At 34.6% G+C, this 14359-nt stretch overlaps 1 protein-coding gene across 1 annotated transcript; it reads right to left on the reverse strand.

The window, feature by feature from the left end:
* Window positions 1-64: 64 nt before the first annotated feature.
* LOC110714225 (tubulin gamma-1 chain-like) lies at window positions 65-6885 on the reverse strand. Its single transcript, XM_021892719.1, has 11 exons — window positions 6577-6885; window positions 4974-5174; window positions 4311-4422; window positions 3605-4005; window positions 3316-3369; window positions 3043-3147; window positions 1732-1806; window positions 1588-1632; window positions 1222-1350; window positions 450-554; window positions 65-371 (listed from the first exon to the last, which is right to left on the reverse strand). The coding sequence occupies exons 1-11, from the start codon at window positions 6703-6705 to the stop codon at window positions 303-305; spliced, it is 1425 nt and encodes a 474-aa protein (XP_021748411.1). The 5' UTR covers window positions 6706-6885; the 3' UTR covers window positions 65-302.
* Window positions 6886-14359: the final 7474 nt, after the last annotated feature.

A 14359-nucleotide genomic window follows, 5' to 3' on the forward strand; every position in this document is an offset into this window, starting at 1 on the left:
CTGGAGGTTTGAATTCTGTCAAATTCATGCAAGCTCACGCTGGAGGTTTGACATTCACAAGTCATGTAAATGTCTCAATTTGGCTCAGCTAGCACTTGGGCTCGGCTTAAAATGGATACTATTAAGAAAAGTTTAAACCATGAGAGGCTACACACGTCAAAAGTATACTACATTTCTATACATATATGACGGCAAAAACTGATAATTAGATTATGCACATCAAAGTTGGATAAAGCTGATCTAAACATAAGATATCAACTGAAGATTACAATGGAACTATGAAAATAAAGCTTCTGTCTGCCTCACACAGCCAAGTTTGGATCTACCATTCCTGCACCGCTGCCTTCCCCAGTCATAAGGTGGTCAGGATCCTGAAAAACAAGTTTATCAATAAATTTATGATGTCCAACAGACAGGACAGACAACTATTTCAAAATCATGTACATTACCTCCATTCCCCATTTGATGTAATCTGGGGATTCACATGCCTTGTATTCATCCACCAAACTCTCAATTATGTCTCTTGATTCGTCAAATTCAGATAAATCATTGTCCTGTAGGTTTTACATCAAAAGTCAAACAAATCTTACTATATGGTATGGTTAACTTGGAATCAGAAGAGATGATTGCATACTTCTGGCTAACTTTGTTTTTATATAAGTAGAAAATTAGCTAAACAATGACTACCTCATACTGCAGCAAAGAACAAGTGCACACAGAGCAATGCCTATAAATAAGGCTGCCAAAGATACTGGCATTTATTTATCAGGGAAAAAAAAAAACAGTGACAGCTCCACATCACATCAAACACACGGATACAGGAAGTGCACATAAAGGAGATTATGACTCTAGTAATGAAAAAGATATAGAAGTACAAGCCTATATGCCCTAAAAGTGTCTGGATGATGGCCGGGATTTAGTTCAATCCTGACTCGTGATCCAGGAAGCTAATTCTGGTCGTAAGCACAAAAGTATTGAAAATGAAAGGCAAAGAGGTTATTACAGCAAGCCATATTGGCACTTTGGCAGACAACAATATCAACTGAGTTCAATAAGATTCCAAATCAACCCATGAAGGCAGAAGCACAGATTGTGAAAAATGATGAAAAAAACAAGATACAAAAACAAATAAAAAAATGACAAACTTATAACCATGGAATGATGAAATACTTAAAGATGTAAGAAAAATCAAATGTTTAAAGACAAGGCTCTGCAACTTACAGCAAACATTGGAAATTTTCGATAGTTGTCCAGGAAAGCTTGCTTCTTCCTCAATTTCTCGTACTGACTTAAGCACTTGCTAAAGAGATGACGGATGCTAGTGTGGCTTGCCAACATGAGACCACTTACCTAGCAAGTACAATAAAAAGAGAGATTCTCTCTGAATCACTTACACAAGGAAATGTATTAAGCTTCTATAACACTTGCTCATATCTGAAGCAACAAAAGATGGTCTAAATCTAGAAAGACATAAAAATAAATCTCATTTTCAGACAACCATAGATTCTAAAGATGGGAGGAAACAAACAAACAAAAAAAAAAAAAAAAAAAAAAAAAAAAAGGTTTCAGTAAAAACTGAAAGTTTACCCTATGTGCTGTCTGGACATATGGTGATTTCCTGGATAGAGCAACCTGAAAGTGGAATATTTTGCAGGACAAGAAGATCAATTAGAATACTGCAAAGTGCCTTGATTATATATGTATTATGTATTTTCCAGTAAAAAAAATAACCTGAATGCTGGCAGGACCCCACTCAATGAAATTGACCAGCTTTCTTTCACGAATACGCTGCAAGCTTTCATGAACCTGATCAAGAAAAAAAACAAACATCAGGTTCCGTTGTACTTCAAAAGTTTTACCTTACATTTGGAAAATAGCAATATTTTCAGTTTGTTATTTGAGTTTGAACTATGCAGAAAAAATCTGTTTGCACGGAAAACATTTCTCCATCTGAGCTCATGTCCCATAGAGATTTTTTGTTCCTAGCTGCCTGTGTTATGAAACATGCTTTAGGAGAAGCCTAAGACCTTCAATTAGACTTTCTCAAAGAAAATGCCTCTTGCACCATGCAGCAAAACCTCTACTAGGTTCGATAATTAAATAGAAAAGGATAGTCCCTAAGTCTCAATATATTTCAAAACCATTACATCACACCAATTCTTTCATCACAGCTACTAGTAATGGGTCTTATCTGATCTATGTTCAACATGACATTTATTAAAATGAACAGTTTTATGAACTTGGGGGAAGAGAAAAGACTAAAACTGAGGGGTGTACCCATTCATTTATCCTTAACTGGCACAAAAGGTTCCAGTGGTCCATTCTAAATAAGAACAACGGCATTAATAATACTATAGAACGGATGTATATGCTGCTAAACACTCCACCTAATACTCAGCTAATGTTCGATTAGCCACTTTTTGTTTAGTTTACTGTCTATTACCCCTACATCAATATATCTAATAAACACAGCTTCTAACTTAGAAGTTAGAACTTGTCCTCTTCAACTAAAATAGGTATTCTAGTATGATGTAATCTGGTTACAACAAGAATAAGTACTCATAATAAATTTCTCAAATAACTTGAAGAGAACAAGTTCTTAATCTTATATGAAAAGTAACCACCTAATATAAACAACTACGACAAAATATTGAAGTAATAGCTTTTCGTATTACTTCCTTTGTTCTAAAATTTTATCCCTCTTTCTATAAGTCAAAAACTTATTAAACTTACTAAATTGCCCAAGTCCCATGATTAATTAATGAATACACACCTGATAAAACTTTTCAAACAACTATAAGAACAATTTCATACATTGTTAATGGCACATTAAGAAGATCTGTTATATTACAAAGTAAACTCGTTATAAATAGTCACCACCATGTGTGTGAATTAAGTGAGAGCCATAATGACAGAGTGTGCATATCTGAATGAGCAGGCTTTACAATTTCTCAGGCAACTGAAAAATAATGCATCAGGAAACCTCATAGACTTATAATTACTCAGAAAAAATTACATTATCAGCAACCAAACTTTTATTACCTGGGTTGGGTCCACTTCACCTTGAATGATGTTTAAGATTGATATATACTTTGCTTGACTAGCTTCTTTGGTTCGAGCATAAGAAGAAACCATAATATTCTTAGTCTGCTGAATAAATCACAGTAACAATTAAACCATTTACAAAAAAAAACTTTACATTCGTTGATTATAGTATATTTTAATTTCTTACCAAAACAAAAAAGTTTTTCGAATTAAATTTGCCTGAAACAACTTTTAATAGAATCATTATACAATTGTCAAAACAAAACATGCCTGAAGAAGCCTTCTCATGACATCTAGTACAGTAGTTTTTCGAATTAAATTTGCCTGAAACAAATTAAAAGCAAAGTTAGCCATAAATTGAACAGCCAGAGCTCTTAATCCTAGACTCCATTCAAACTGGTATAAAGCTTTCCATATATATATATATATATATATATATATATATATATATATATATATATATATATATATATATATATATATATATATATTTGTGACATAGATTTCCAGGAAATAAAAACAAAAAACAAAGATCAGGTTCACATATACTTGACATTACCTGGCGCTCAACCGTAAGCGGAGTATATCCAGTCATAAGAAAATGGCATCTGGGTGTAGGAATCAAAGAAGCAAGAAGACCGACCAAATCATTGTTCATATACCCTGGATACCGCAATGTGGTAGTGCTGGCAGACATTACAGTAGATACCAGTGAATTGGTCTGAGCGAAAGTAGGATTTGATAGATGAAGTCGTTCCACTGCAATTCTGTTTAATGCAGTATTATCCAAAACAACAACACAGTCTGCATTGAGTGTCAGACGCTTAAGTGTCAATAAAGAGTTGTACGGCTGCACCACAACATCACTCATCTCCATCTGATTAGGAAACACACTATATGTCTGAACTAGTTTTTTGCTGTAGCGATCATTCAGGGTTTCCAGCAGATACGAACCCATACCTGTTTAAAAAAATAAAAAATAAAATAAAAAAAAAGGTGCGAATGAGTTTAGGTCACACAATGCCATGCACAGCATAAATCTAATTCCAGCCACACTTCATGCAATTTTAAGGCACATCAATGCTCAATACTCCATTGCTTTAAACCTTAATGACCTTATTCCATTCACATTCACAAGTATATATATTTAAAGCTTCAACGCTTTCAGAGGAACCCAGAAAAATATATACAACATCCCCACTTTTATAGCAGCAGGCAGAAGAAAGCAATATATTCTAAAGGTGCACAATTAGAATATTTCTGACCTGACCCTGTTCCTCCAGCAATTGAATGGCATAAAACAAAGCCTTCAAGACTATCACTTCCATCTGCTTCTCTATCAATCATGTCCATGATGTCCTCTTCAACATTCTTTCCCTAAATGTGCAAAAAGTCTACATCAAATGTAGAACCAATCCAATATCAACATACAGGAGACCAATACACTAACCTACATCATTAACATTACTTTGCATATCCCCTCGTTCAATCGAACCAAAAGCGATAATTATTTGCCTCTTGATCACTCAGATTAACCTTTAGTATGTCAACCAGCTAAAAAACATTTATGTTCTGTAATAGAGGCAATCATATATACCACCCTTCACTCGTAAAGATTATATGTAATGGTGTCAGTTTTGACAATTATAGATTCAAGCTTTGATTGAAACACTTTATGTGATTTACAATCTCCCTGAATTAAAGCAAGATGTCCTGTCCCCAACCTAATCCAATTGATCATTGAGCATGTCGGTTTTGTTTACTAAAGACAACAGTATATCCACAAGGCTTTCTTACAAGAAGATAGGACAGGATACTTTAAAAAGACCAGAGAAAAATTTAGCCAAAAAAAATGGATAACCTTAAATAAGTAGCTTGAAATCAATAGTACAGGATGTTTAAAAATGAGATTTACATCAGAGATATACCTGGTGGTATCCACTGGCCCAGTTGTTTCCAGCACCCCCTCCATGATCTGCAACGAAAACATTTTCATGATTGTAGAGATTTCGGTATTCACTATTTTGTATACCATTAATTACTCTAGGCTCCAAATCAATAAGTAATGCCCGTGGTATGTAGTGCTGGTCATCAGCTTGGTAGAAAAACACATCTTTCCTGTCGCCTCCCTGCAGATAATCCATGCAAACAGCACACAATTTTCTTAAATAAACTATACACAAGACACAACAGACTATATAGTCTGATACAGATATAGCAGACCAACAACAATAATTAAGATGGTTGAAACAGATATGTAAAAACATAGACTATATAGTCAGTCAATCAAAGCCTTAATCTCATAAGTGGGGTCGGCTACATGAACCAAAAGTTATCATTCCGTATAAACAATATAGCGATAAAGATAATAAGTTGAGCAGTTCACTGCTTCACCATCATGACGTATACATACACCCAAATATCCAATAAACTTCAACAGTTGGAAATTAACCTGCATACTCTTCCTTGATCAAAAGAGACATCACAAAATACATATGACCTATCACAGAGCACTTCTATGAGCCAAGAATTGGGGCATATCACCAACGGGCTCAAATAATCCCGGCATCCAGTGATACCTTCATATCGTGCAAAAGTCCAAACAGAATATCATATAGTAAGGTTATCCCCCAAAATCACTTGTCAAACTTTGGAGTAGAACATAAACCCAATAAAGTTACATACTAAAGCACTTCACCAAAATTTTCAAAGTAGGACTTAATCACTTACACAAGCCTGACAAAAATAAAAGATATGATAAATTCTATACATGATGAATAACTTATCGATTGGGGAAGCACACACACTGAGTAAAACATGAGAAAGGTTCCAAATTTAAAGACTGCCTAAAGGATATTAATTACCGGAATACTGATTAAAGATACACCAAATCACTAACTTAATTAAACTTCTCATTTCACTTCCAGTATCTATGGCTGTAAATGAACAACCTTCAACACCTTTCATTTTATGGTCAAATAACTAACATCCCGACAAAATTATGCGCTGCTCTAATCCATACACTAATACCAAAGAAATAGCAGCGCCTTTAGCTACACGTAACTATTTGACACACAAATGCTGAAAGCACACTCCAACAAAAATAAAAAAGGGTTCATGCATCCGACCCACTGTATTGGGATTTAGGCTTTGGTGGTTGTTGATGATGATAATAAACATGATAAGCACCAACATAAGCCTATCAAATTCCCAATTACAATACTAAGTTTTTAAATTATACAAACAGGCAATTCCCATAAACCCTAACTTTAGCCAAATATAGAATGATCCATCAACTAAACAGACAGTTTTCACAAATCAAATCACGAATAGCATTCAATTGTTTAATTCAACAACAAAAGAAGAAAAACCAAGGCAAAAAATTAAAATCAACAAAACCCAATAATTTCCTATCATCTCATGAAAAATACAAACATATAAAATCAATTCCTCAATTCAATCAACAAAAACCCTAAAAATAATAGAAAATGGGGAAAAAATGAAAAATGAAATTAAAAAAAAGGGGGAAACCTGAGTAGCGAAATCTTCGAGAATGCCATCTTTACTGATACCGTGTTCAAGACAAAGCTGTTTCCAGAACTCCATGCCAATTTGATTTCCACATTGTCCGACTTGAAGAGTGATGATTTCTCGAGGCATTTTTGGCCGGAAAATATCTAGGGTTTTTTGGGGGGTTTGGTTTAGTGTCTCACTCTCACTTTACTCTCTCTCTCTGGCGCGGAAGAGCTTTTGAAAAGAGAGGGAAACCCAAACAAAATAATGATGAAAGTGATGGGGGTGTGTGAACTTAACATAAACAACAGGGAGTAATCATTGCCAATTTTGTGATTAATCAGCGTTACTGTTACTCAACTAACACAGCCTTGGTTTATTTTTATTGCTTAACATCCTCTGTCATTTACTTAAAATCGTCTCTCAATGTTGAGACGTTGAGTTATGACCTATTCTGATTTATAGAGTTGAGCTGAATTGAAGTGAATAGAGCTGAAATGAATATTTTATAAAATAAGAAAATTTGAAACTGAACTGAAATTAAGCTGAAGAAAACAGGCCCTTAGTTATATATATTATATGTCGTCGGTAATTGTTTTATTTAATCCAATTAATTGGTTTTATTTAAAAAGCTTATATGTGCTCATAATTGGTATTAATTGGTTTTATTTAAAAAGCTTATACATTTAAATGACATTGATTTTACTGATAATTTAAAATTTAATTTATTAAACATTTGACTTGTAATATGCTGTTATGCACCTAAAAAAGGCACATATATATATCACGAGATCCATCCACGTACGATATAGTTGCCTAGCGGCCTAAGCATACCATGTTTTCAAGTCCAAAAGTACAGTAAAGCTAAGGGTGCGTGTTTCCGATCAATAACGGCTGGTAAGAAACATATTATAGCTAGCTTAGCACACATTTAAATAGTAATTGCAAATTCATTTATCATTCTCAAGATTCGGAAAATTGCTAGTAACACAACCAACATCGACTCAAACGTGATACAAGGATGAAATTCTACTCTATTACATAGTTAATCATTAAAGCGTCAAGGAGGACATAAAAGATACATGAACACGAACACTAATTAGGACGAAATCTACCACAGGAAAGCACCCATGGCAAACTTTCTCTTGTGAGCTAAATCACCCGAAATAGGCAGTCCATACTGAGTAAGCAAGCAATCAAGCCTCCATTCAGGCATGGCCTCGTAGTCGGCTCGACTATACTTGGGGTAATGGACTGGCATTTGAAAGAAATGCATCTGCCATTGCTGCCCTCCTTGCTGCCCATTTACACTATTACTATGTTGTTGCCTAGTTCCTACTCGCTCCATATTGTATGTATTTTCTTTCTCCTTACTAGTCTTACACTACTTGATCTCTCTTCTAGTATAGTATAGTTTACATGCATGTAAAATGATCTAGTTTATATAGGCAATTTGTGTATGTTTTTTGTGGACATTATGTTATCTAGCCCTACAATTAATATCTTGTGGAGATACCAAGGCTCGTGATTTTTGGTGTCCATCTGTCCAACTAAATTGAGTGACACACCCCTTGGGGAAGAAATTTATATTTCCTACCTAACTTTTGAAACTTATTTGTATAGAAAGATTTATATTCAGGTTAACAATATTACGGATGTTACTTTATGTGTTGTTATTAGGTAAAGTAAAAGTATAAAACTTTTAATAACACGAATGGCTCGTGGAGTTGAGATAACTTAACGGTTGTATTAAAATAAACTAGACTATAAATCAAGACCAAAATAATGAATAATTTAAGTCTATGGGATGTTCAATTATTAGTTAGCACTCAGCACTGTTTAGAAATTTTGTGGTGCTAAGATGATCTAAACATTGTATTGGTGGTTGAGTAATAGTAGATGTTTAATCTGTCGCTTGGAGTTTGCTATGGTCAGATTGATCACCTATTAGGCCATTATATACTCTTTTTTTTTTCTTTGGTGATTTAGGAAAGTTATAAGATAATCAGATTAATAAATATACAAATGGAAATTCTTTTACCAGTTTATTAATTATTCCTTTCATTCATAATATACGCCATTGAGAGTAATTGACTATAAATCTTCTTTAACTATTAACATTAGATCACCTCCATAGGTCAATTTGAATTTTTAAAACTATATGTAGACTTGTACGTAGTTAATTTTTATTTTTAACCTTTAATAGTGAAACTCAAATGTTCAATTGTCTCCCCTATCTTTATATTTAATTTATATAAGTGTATAAATTAACATTTCATTTCTTCTCAAACGAGAGGTATTTCGATTTTTCTTTATGAAAGGAATACGTATAATAGTGATTTCAACACACTGTGTTAGATAATCATTTTAAGTTTATTACTAGTAACAATTTTCATTGTAATTGAATCATGTAAAAATGCAGTACTCGTCCTCTAATTTGGTGATAGGCCTCATCTTTTGGAGTTGCTCAACCCAATGAGATCATTATTTACTTACATATTATTATTGACCACTAAAATTATTCAATTCCTGTCAAAAAAAAAAAAAATATCATTAGAATTTATGGGGCAAACTAGCAAAGGCTTGGAGAATTGGAGTTGCTCAACCCAAGGAGATCAATATCAATTAAATTTTTTTTTTTTTTTTTTTAAATGTATGAATATGACAGACCACCAATCAATTTTGAGTATGTACGGAGTATAAATTTTTCTCCTTAAAATAATACAGCCCGACATCTAAAATTCCAAACAGCAAAGTCAGCATATGTAGAAAATTACAGGCCACAAAACTTGGTTTGGGGCCTTGATGTTTCATCTTTTAGTTATAACCACCAGTTCACCGTTAAACCTTTCCACATCACTCCCATCATTGCAAGGACTTTTAGCCTATCTTCTACTCAAATGGCCTGTCTAAATTTATACTTCCTATTTTGATTAAACTCTAACCTTATTTGTATACAAATTCTAAACAAAGAAAATTAATTAACTGAGTCTTCGGATTCATAAAAATACAAAATTTTCAAATACTGAGTCGGGAGATGTGGGCCGAAATTTCTAAAAATTTTCAAAAAGCGTGGATATTAGCCTTTAATTTTGGAATTTTTTTACTTTTTTTCGTCCGAAAGTAAAAAGTGCCGAAATGTTTACCATGGTCCCTAACACTTATAACAATATATAATGATCATATATGGTTCCAACGGCATTATATGACCCCGAGATATATCCCCTAGAATTTAAAGACTTTTTGACACCAAGCCCCGAAACCTCTAAAATTTCTCAAAAAATGTGGTTATTTTAGCCTTCAATTTTGGAATTTTTTGACCGGAAATAAAAAATTAACGAAGTGTTTATCATGGTCCCTAATACCCTCTGGAAGTCCAATTGGTTGGGTGGAACCATTCAATTTGCCTTTAAACGACAAAATTACCGATTTACAACTTGCACCGATTTTATTAATTCAAGCCTACCACAAACATTTATGACCACATATAATGATCATACATGGTTCCAAACGGCATTATATGACTCCGAGATGTATCCCCTAAAATATCAAGCCTATTCGGCACCGGGTCCCGAAACCTTCAAAATTTCTCAAAAAGCGTGGATAATTAGCCTTCAATTTTGAAATTTTTTGACTTTTTTTTGCCCGGAAATAAAAATTGCCGAAACGTTTACCATGGTCCCTAATACCCTCGGAGAGTCCAATTGGGTGGTAGGAACTATCCAATTTGCCTTTAAACGGTCAATTTACCGATTTACAACTTGCACCGATTTCATTAATTCAAGCCTACCACAAACCTTTTTTTTTTTTTTTTTTTGAGGGGGAGCCTACCACTAACATTTATGACAACATATAATGATCATATATGGTTTTAAAGGGCATTATATGACCCCGAGATATGTATCTCCCAAAATCTCAAGCCTTTTCGACACCTGGCCCCGAAACCTACAAAATTTCTCAAAAAGCGTGGAAATTAACCTTCAATTTCGGAATTTTTGACTTTTTTCGTCCGGAAATAAAAATTGCCGAAATGTTTACCATGGTCCCTAATACCCTCCGATAGTCCAATTGGGTGGGTGGAACCATCCAATTTGTCTTTAAACGACCATTTTACCGGCTTACAACTTGCGCCGATTTCATTAACTCAAGCCTACCACGAACATTTATAACATATAAGGATCATTTATGGTTCCAATCAAACGGCATTATATGACCCCGAGATGTATTGTATACCCTTAAAATATCATTTCTTTTCGACACCGGGCACCGAAACCTTCGAAATTTCTAAAAAAAGCATGGATATTAGCCTTCATTTTTGGAAATTTTTGACTTTTTTCGCACAGAAATAAAAATTGCCGAAATATTTATCATGGTCCCTAATAACCCCTAGGAGTCCAATTAGGTGGGTGGAACCATCCAATTTGCCTTTAAACGACCAATTTACCGGTTTACAACTTGCACCGATTTCATTAACTCAAACCTACCACGAACATTTATGACAACAAATAATGATCATATATGGTTCCAAACGATATTATATGACCTCGAGATTTATTCCCTAGAATTTCAATACTTTTAGACACCGGGCTTTGAAGACTCCAAATTTCTCAAAAAGCATGGATAACCTTTAATTTTTGAATTTTTTGACTTTTTTTGCCAAAATATTTACCATGGTCCCTAATACTTTCCGGGAGTTCAATTGGGTGGGAGGAACCATCCAATTTTCCTTTAAACGACCAAGTTATCGGTTTACAACTTGCACCGATTTAATTAACTCAAGCCTACCACGAACATTTATGACAACAAATCATGATCATATAGGTTTCAAACGACATTATATGACCCCGAGATGCATTCCCTAGAATTTCAATACTTTTACACACCGGGCCCCGAAGACTCCAAATTTCTCAAAAAGCGTGGATATTCGCCTTCGATTTTTGAAATTTTTGACTTTTTTCGCCCGTAAAGAAAAATTGCCAAAATGTATACTATGCTCCATAATACCCCCTCGGAGTTCAAATGGGTAGGTAGAACCATCCAATTTGCCTTTAAACGACCAATTTACCGATTTAATACTTGCACTGTTTTCATTAATTCAAGTCTACCAAGCCAAGATAATATATGACAACATATAATGATCATATATGGTTCCAAATGACATTATTTGACCCCGAGATGTATCCCCTAAAATCTTAAGGCTTTTCGACAACAGGCCTCGAAACCTCCAAAATTTCTCAAAAAGCGTGGATATCTTCAATTTTAGAATTTTTTGACTTTTTTCGCTCGGAAATTAAAATTGCCAAAATGTTTACCATGGTCCCTAATACTATTCGGGAGTCCTATTGGAAGGGTGGAACCATCCAATTTGCCTTTTAATGGCCAATTTATCGTTTTACAACTTGCACTAATTTCATTAACTAAAGCCTACCACGAACATTTATAACTACATATAATGATCATATATTGTTCCTAAGGGAATTATATGACCCCGAGATGTATCCCCTAAAATCTCAAGGATTTTCGATATCGGGCCTCGAAGCCTCCAAAATTTCTCAAAAAGCGTGTGTATTAGTCTTCAATTTTGGAATTTTTTGAATTTTTTTCGTCCGTAAATAAAAATTGTCGTAATGTTTACCATGGTCCCTAATACCCTCCGGGAGTCCAATTGAGTTGGTGGAACCATCTAATTTGCATTTAACAGCCAATTTAATTATCGGTTCACAACTTGCACAGATTTCATTAACTCAAGCCTACTACGAACATTTATGACAACATATAATGATCATATATGGTCCCAAACGACATTATATGACCCCGAGATGTATCCCCTAAAATATTAATAATTTTCTACACCGAGCCCCGAAACCTGCAAAATCACTCAAAAAGTATGGATATTAGGCTTCAATAATTTTGGGTTTTTTTTGACTTTTTTTCACCCGAAAATAAAAATTACCGAAATGTTTACCATGGTCTCTAATATCCTCCGGGAGTCTATTTGGGTGGGTGGAACCATCGAATTTGCCTTTAAGCGACCAATTTACAACTTGCACCGATTTTATTAATTCCAGCCTACCACGAACATTTATGACAACAAATAATGATCATATATGGTTCCAAACGGCATTATATGACCCCGAGATGTACCCATAGAATTTCAAGTCTTTTCGACACCGGGCCCCGAAACCTCCAAAATTTCTCAAAAAGCGTGGATATTAGCCTTCAATTTTGGAATTTTTTGACTTTTTACGCCCGGAAATAAAAATTGCCGAAATTTTTACCATGGTCCTTAATATCCTCCGGGAGTCAAATTGGGTTTGTGGCACCATTCAATTTGCTTTTAAACGGACAATTTACCAGTTAACAACTTGCACCGATTTACTAGTTTACAACAGCCAATTTAATTAACTTGCATCAAACCCGACTTGAATCGAAATTGACCCATACCCGTTTTAACCCGTCAAAATCCGAATTTAACCCGACTTGTTACTAACCTGTCCTGAATTCAACCCGACCCGTTCCTAACCCGACTCGAATTTAATCTAACCTGTTACAAACCTGACCTAAAATTAACCTGATTTGTTATTGACCTGACCCAAATTCAACCCGACTTGTTATTGACCCGACCCGAATTTTACCTTACCTATTACTTACCCAACCCAAATATTCAACCCGATCTGTTACTAACTCGACTCGAAATTAACACGACTTGTTATTTACCCGACTTAAATCCTACCCAAATTGTTCCTGAACCGATTTCAAAATCACCTTAAATGCAATTCAGACCACCTTATTATATATTGTTGATCAAAGCATTTTGTCTTAGGAGACCAAGTCGGTCCAGGCCAGTAAAAGAAAGAAGCATCTTCCTCAAATTTAAGAGTTAAATATAGTATGTATTTTTTGTACGGTCAAAGGAGATAATTATCTTCCTAAATTATAAACTATAGTTTCCTAGTATATTGCCATATATATTATAGTCAAAGGAAATAATTAGCTTGATAAAAATGATAATTATCTATTTATAGTTAGTTGAACCCGAATATGACCTGACTTGGAAATGACCCGACCTGATTGTAACCTGCAAATTATTGGCTTGAACATAACCCGACTTGAATCCAAGAATGACCCGACTTGGAAATGACCCAACCTGATTATAACCCGCAAATTATTGACTTGAACCCGAGAATGACCCGACTTGAAAATGACCCGACCTGATTATAATCTGCAAATTATTGACTTGAACCGAATCCGACTCAAATCCGAGAATGACCCGATCTGATTCTAACCCGCAAATTATTGACTTGAACCGAACACGACTCGAACCTGAGAATTACCCTAACCTGTTTTAACCCGTGAAAACCCGAATTAAACTCGACCTATTGTTCACCGGACCCGAGTATGACCTGACCCAAACCCGATAAAAAGTGACTCAACGTGACCCGACTCAAGCATGACCCAACCCAATCCCGACCCGCATAGGTTATGGAATTAATTTGAATTGACCCAACCCGAATTAACTCGACCCAAACCCGATCCGTTTACCTAAATTGACAGCTCTAGAGTTGGTATTACTTTTGGAATATAGCCTTATTTTGTGTGCAATTCGCATGTCCTTTAATGTCTAATGTAAAGAAGTGTCTTTAACTGTGCTAGATTGAGTTGACTAACATGAGAGCGATAGCTTTCATACAAATGATAACTTCAATAAAAATCACTAATTTTAAAAAATGAATAAACTTATATACAGTGTACATAATGTCTTTAACGTATATAGATTATGTATTTGGTATTCTATAATTTG

The sequence above is a fragment of the Chenopodium quinoa genome, unplaced genomic scaffold (assembly GCF_001683475.1).
Source record: "Chenopodium quinoa cultivar QQ74 unplaced genomic scaffold, ASM168347v1, whole genome shotgun sequence".
NCBI lineage: Eukaryota > Viridiplantae > Streptophyta > Magnoliopsida > Caryophyllales > Amaranthaceae > Chenopodium > Chenopodium quinoa.

Excerpts from the sequence above, each read along its gene's own strand:
- LOC110714225 (XM_021892719.1), bottom strand. The coding sequence starts at position 6,705 with ATGCCTCGAGAAATCATCACTCTTCAAGTCGGACAATGTGGAAATCAA. Across the intron at positions 3,148-3,315 it reads TCATGAGAAGGCTTCTTCAG|ACTAAGAATATTATGGTTTC; the intron begins GCATGTTTTGTT and ends TTTATTCAGCAG. Across the intron at positions 1,633-1,731 it reads GGGGTCCTGCCAGCATTCAG|GTTGCTCTATCCAGGAAATC; the intron begins GTTATTTTTTTT and ends TTCCACTTTCAG.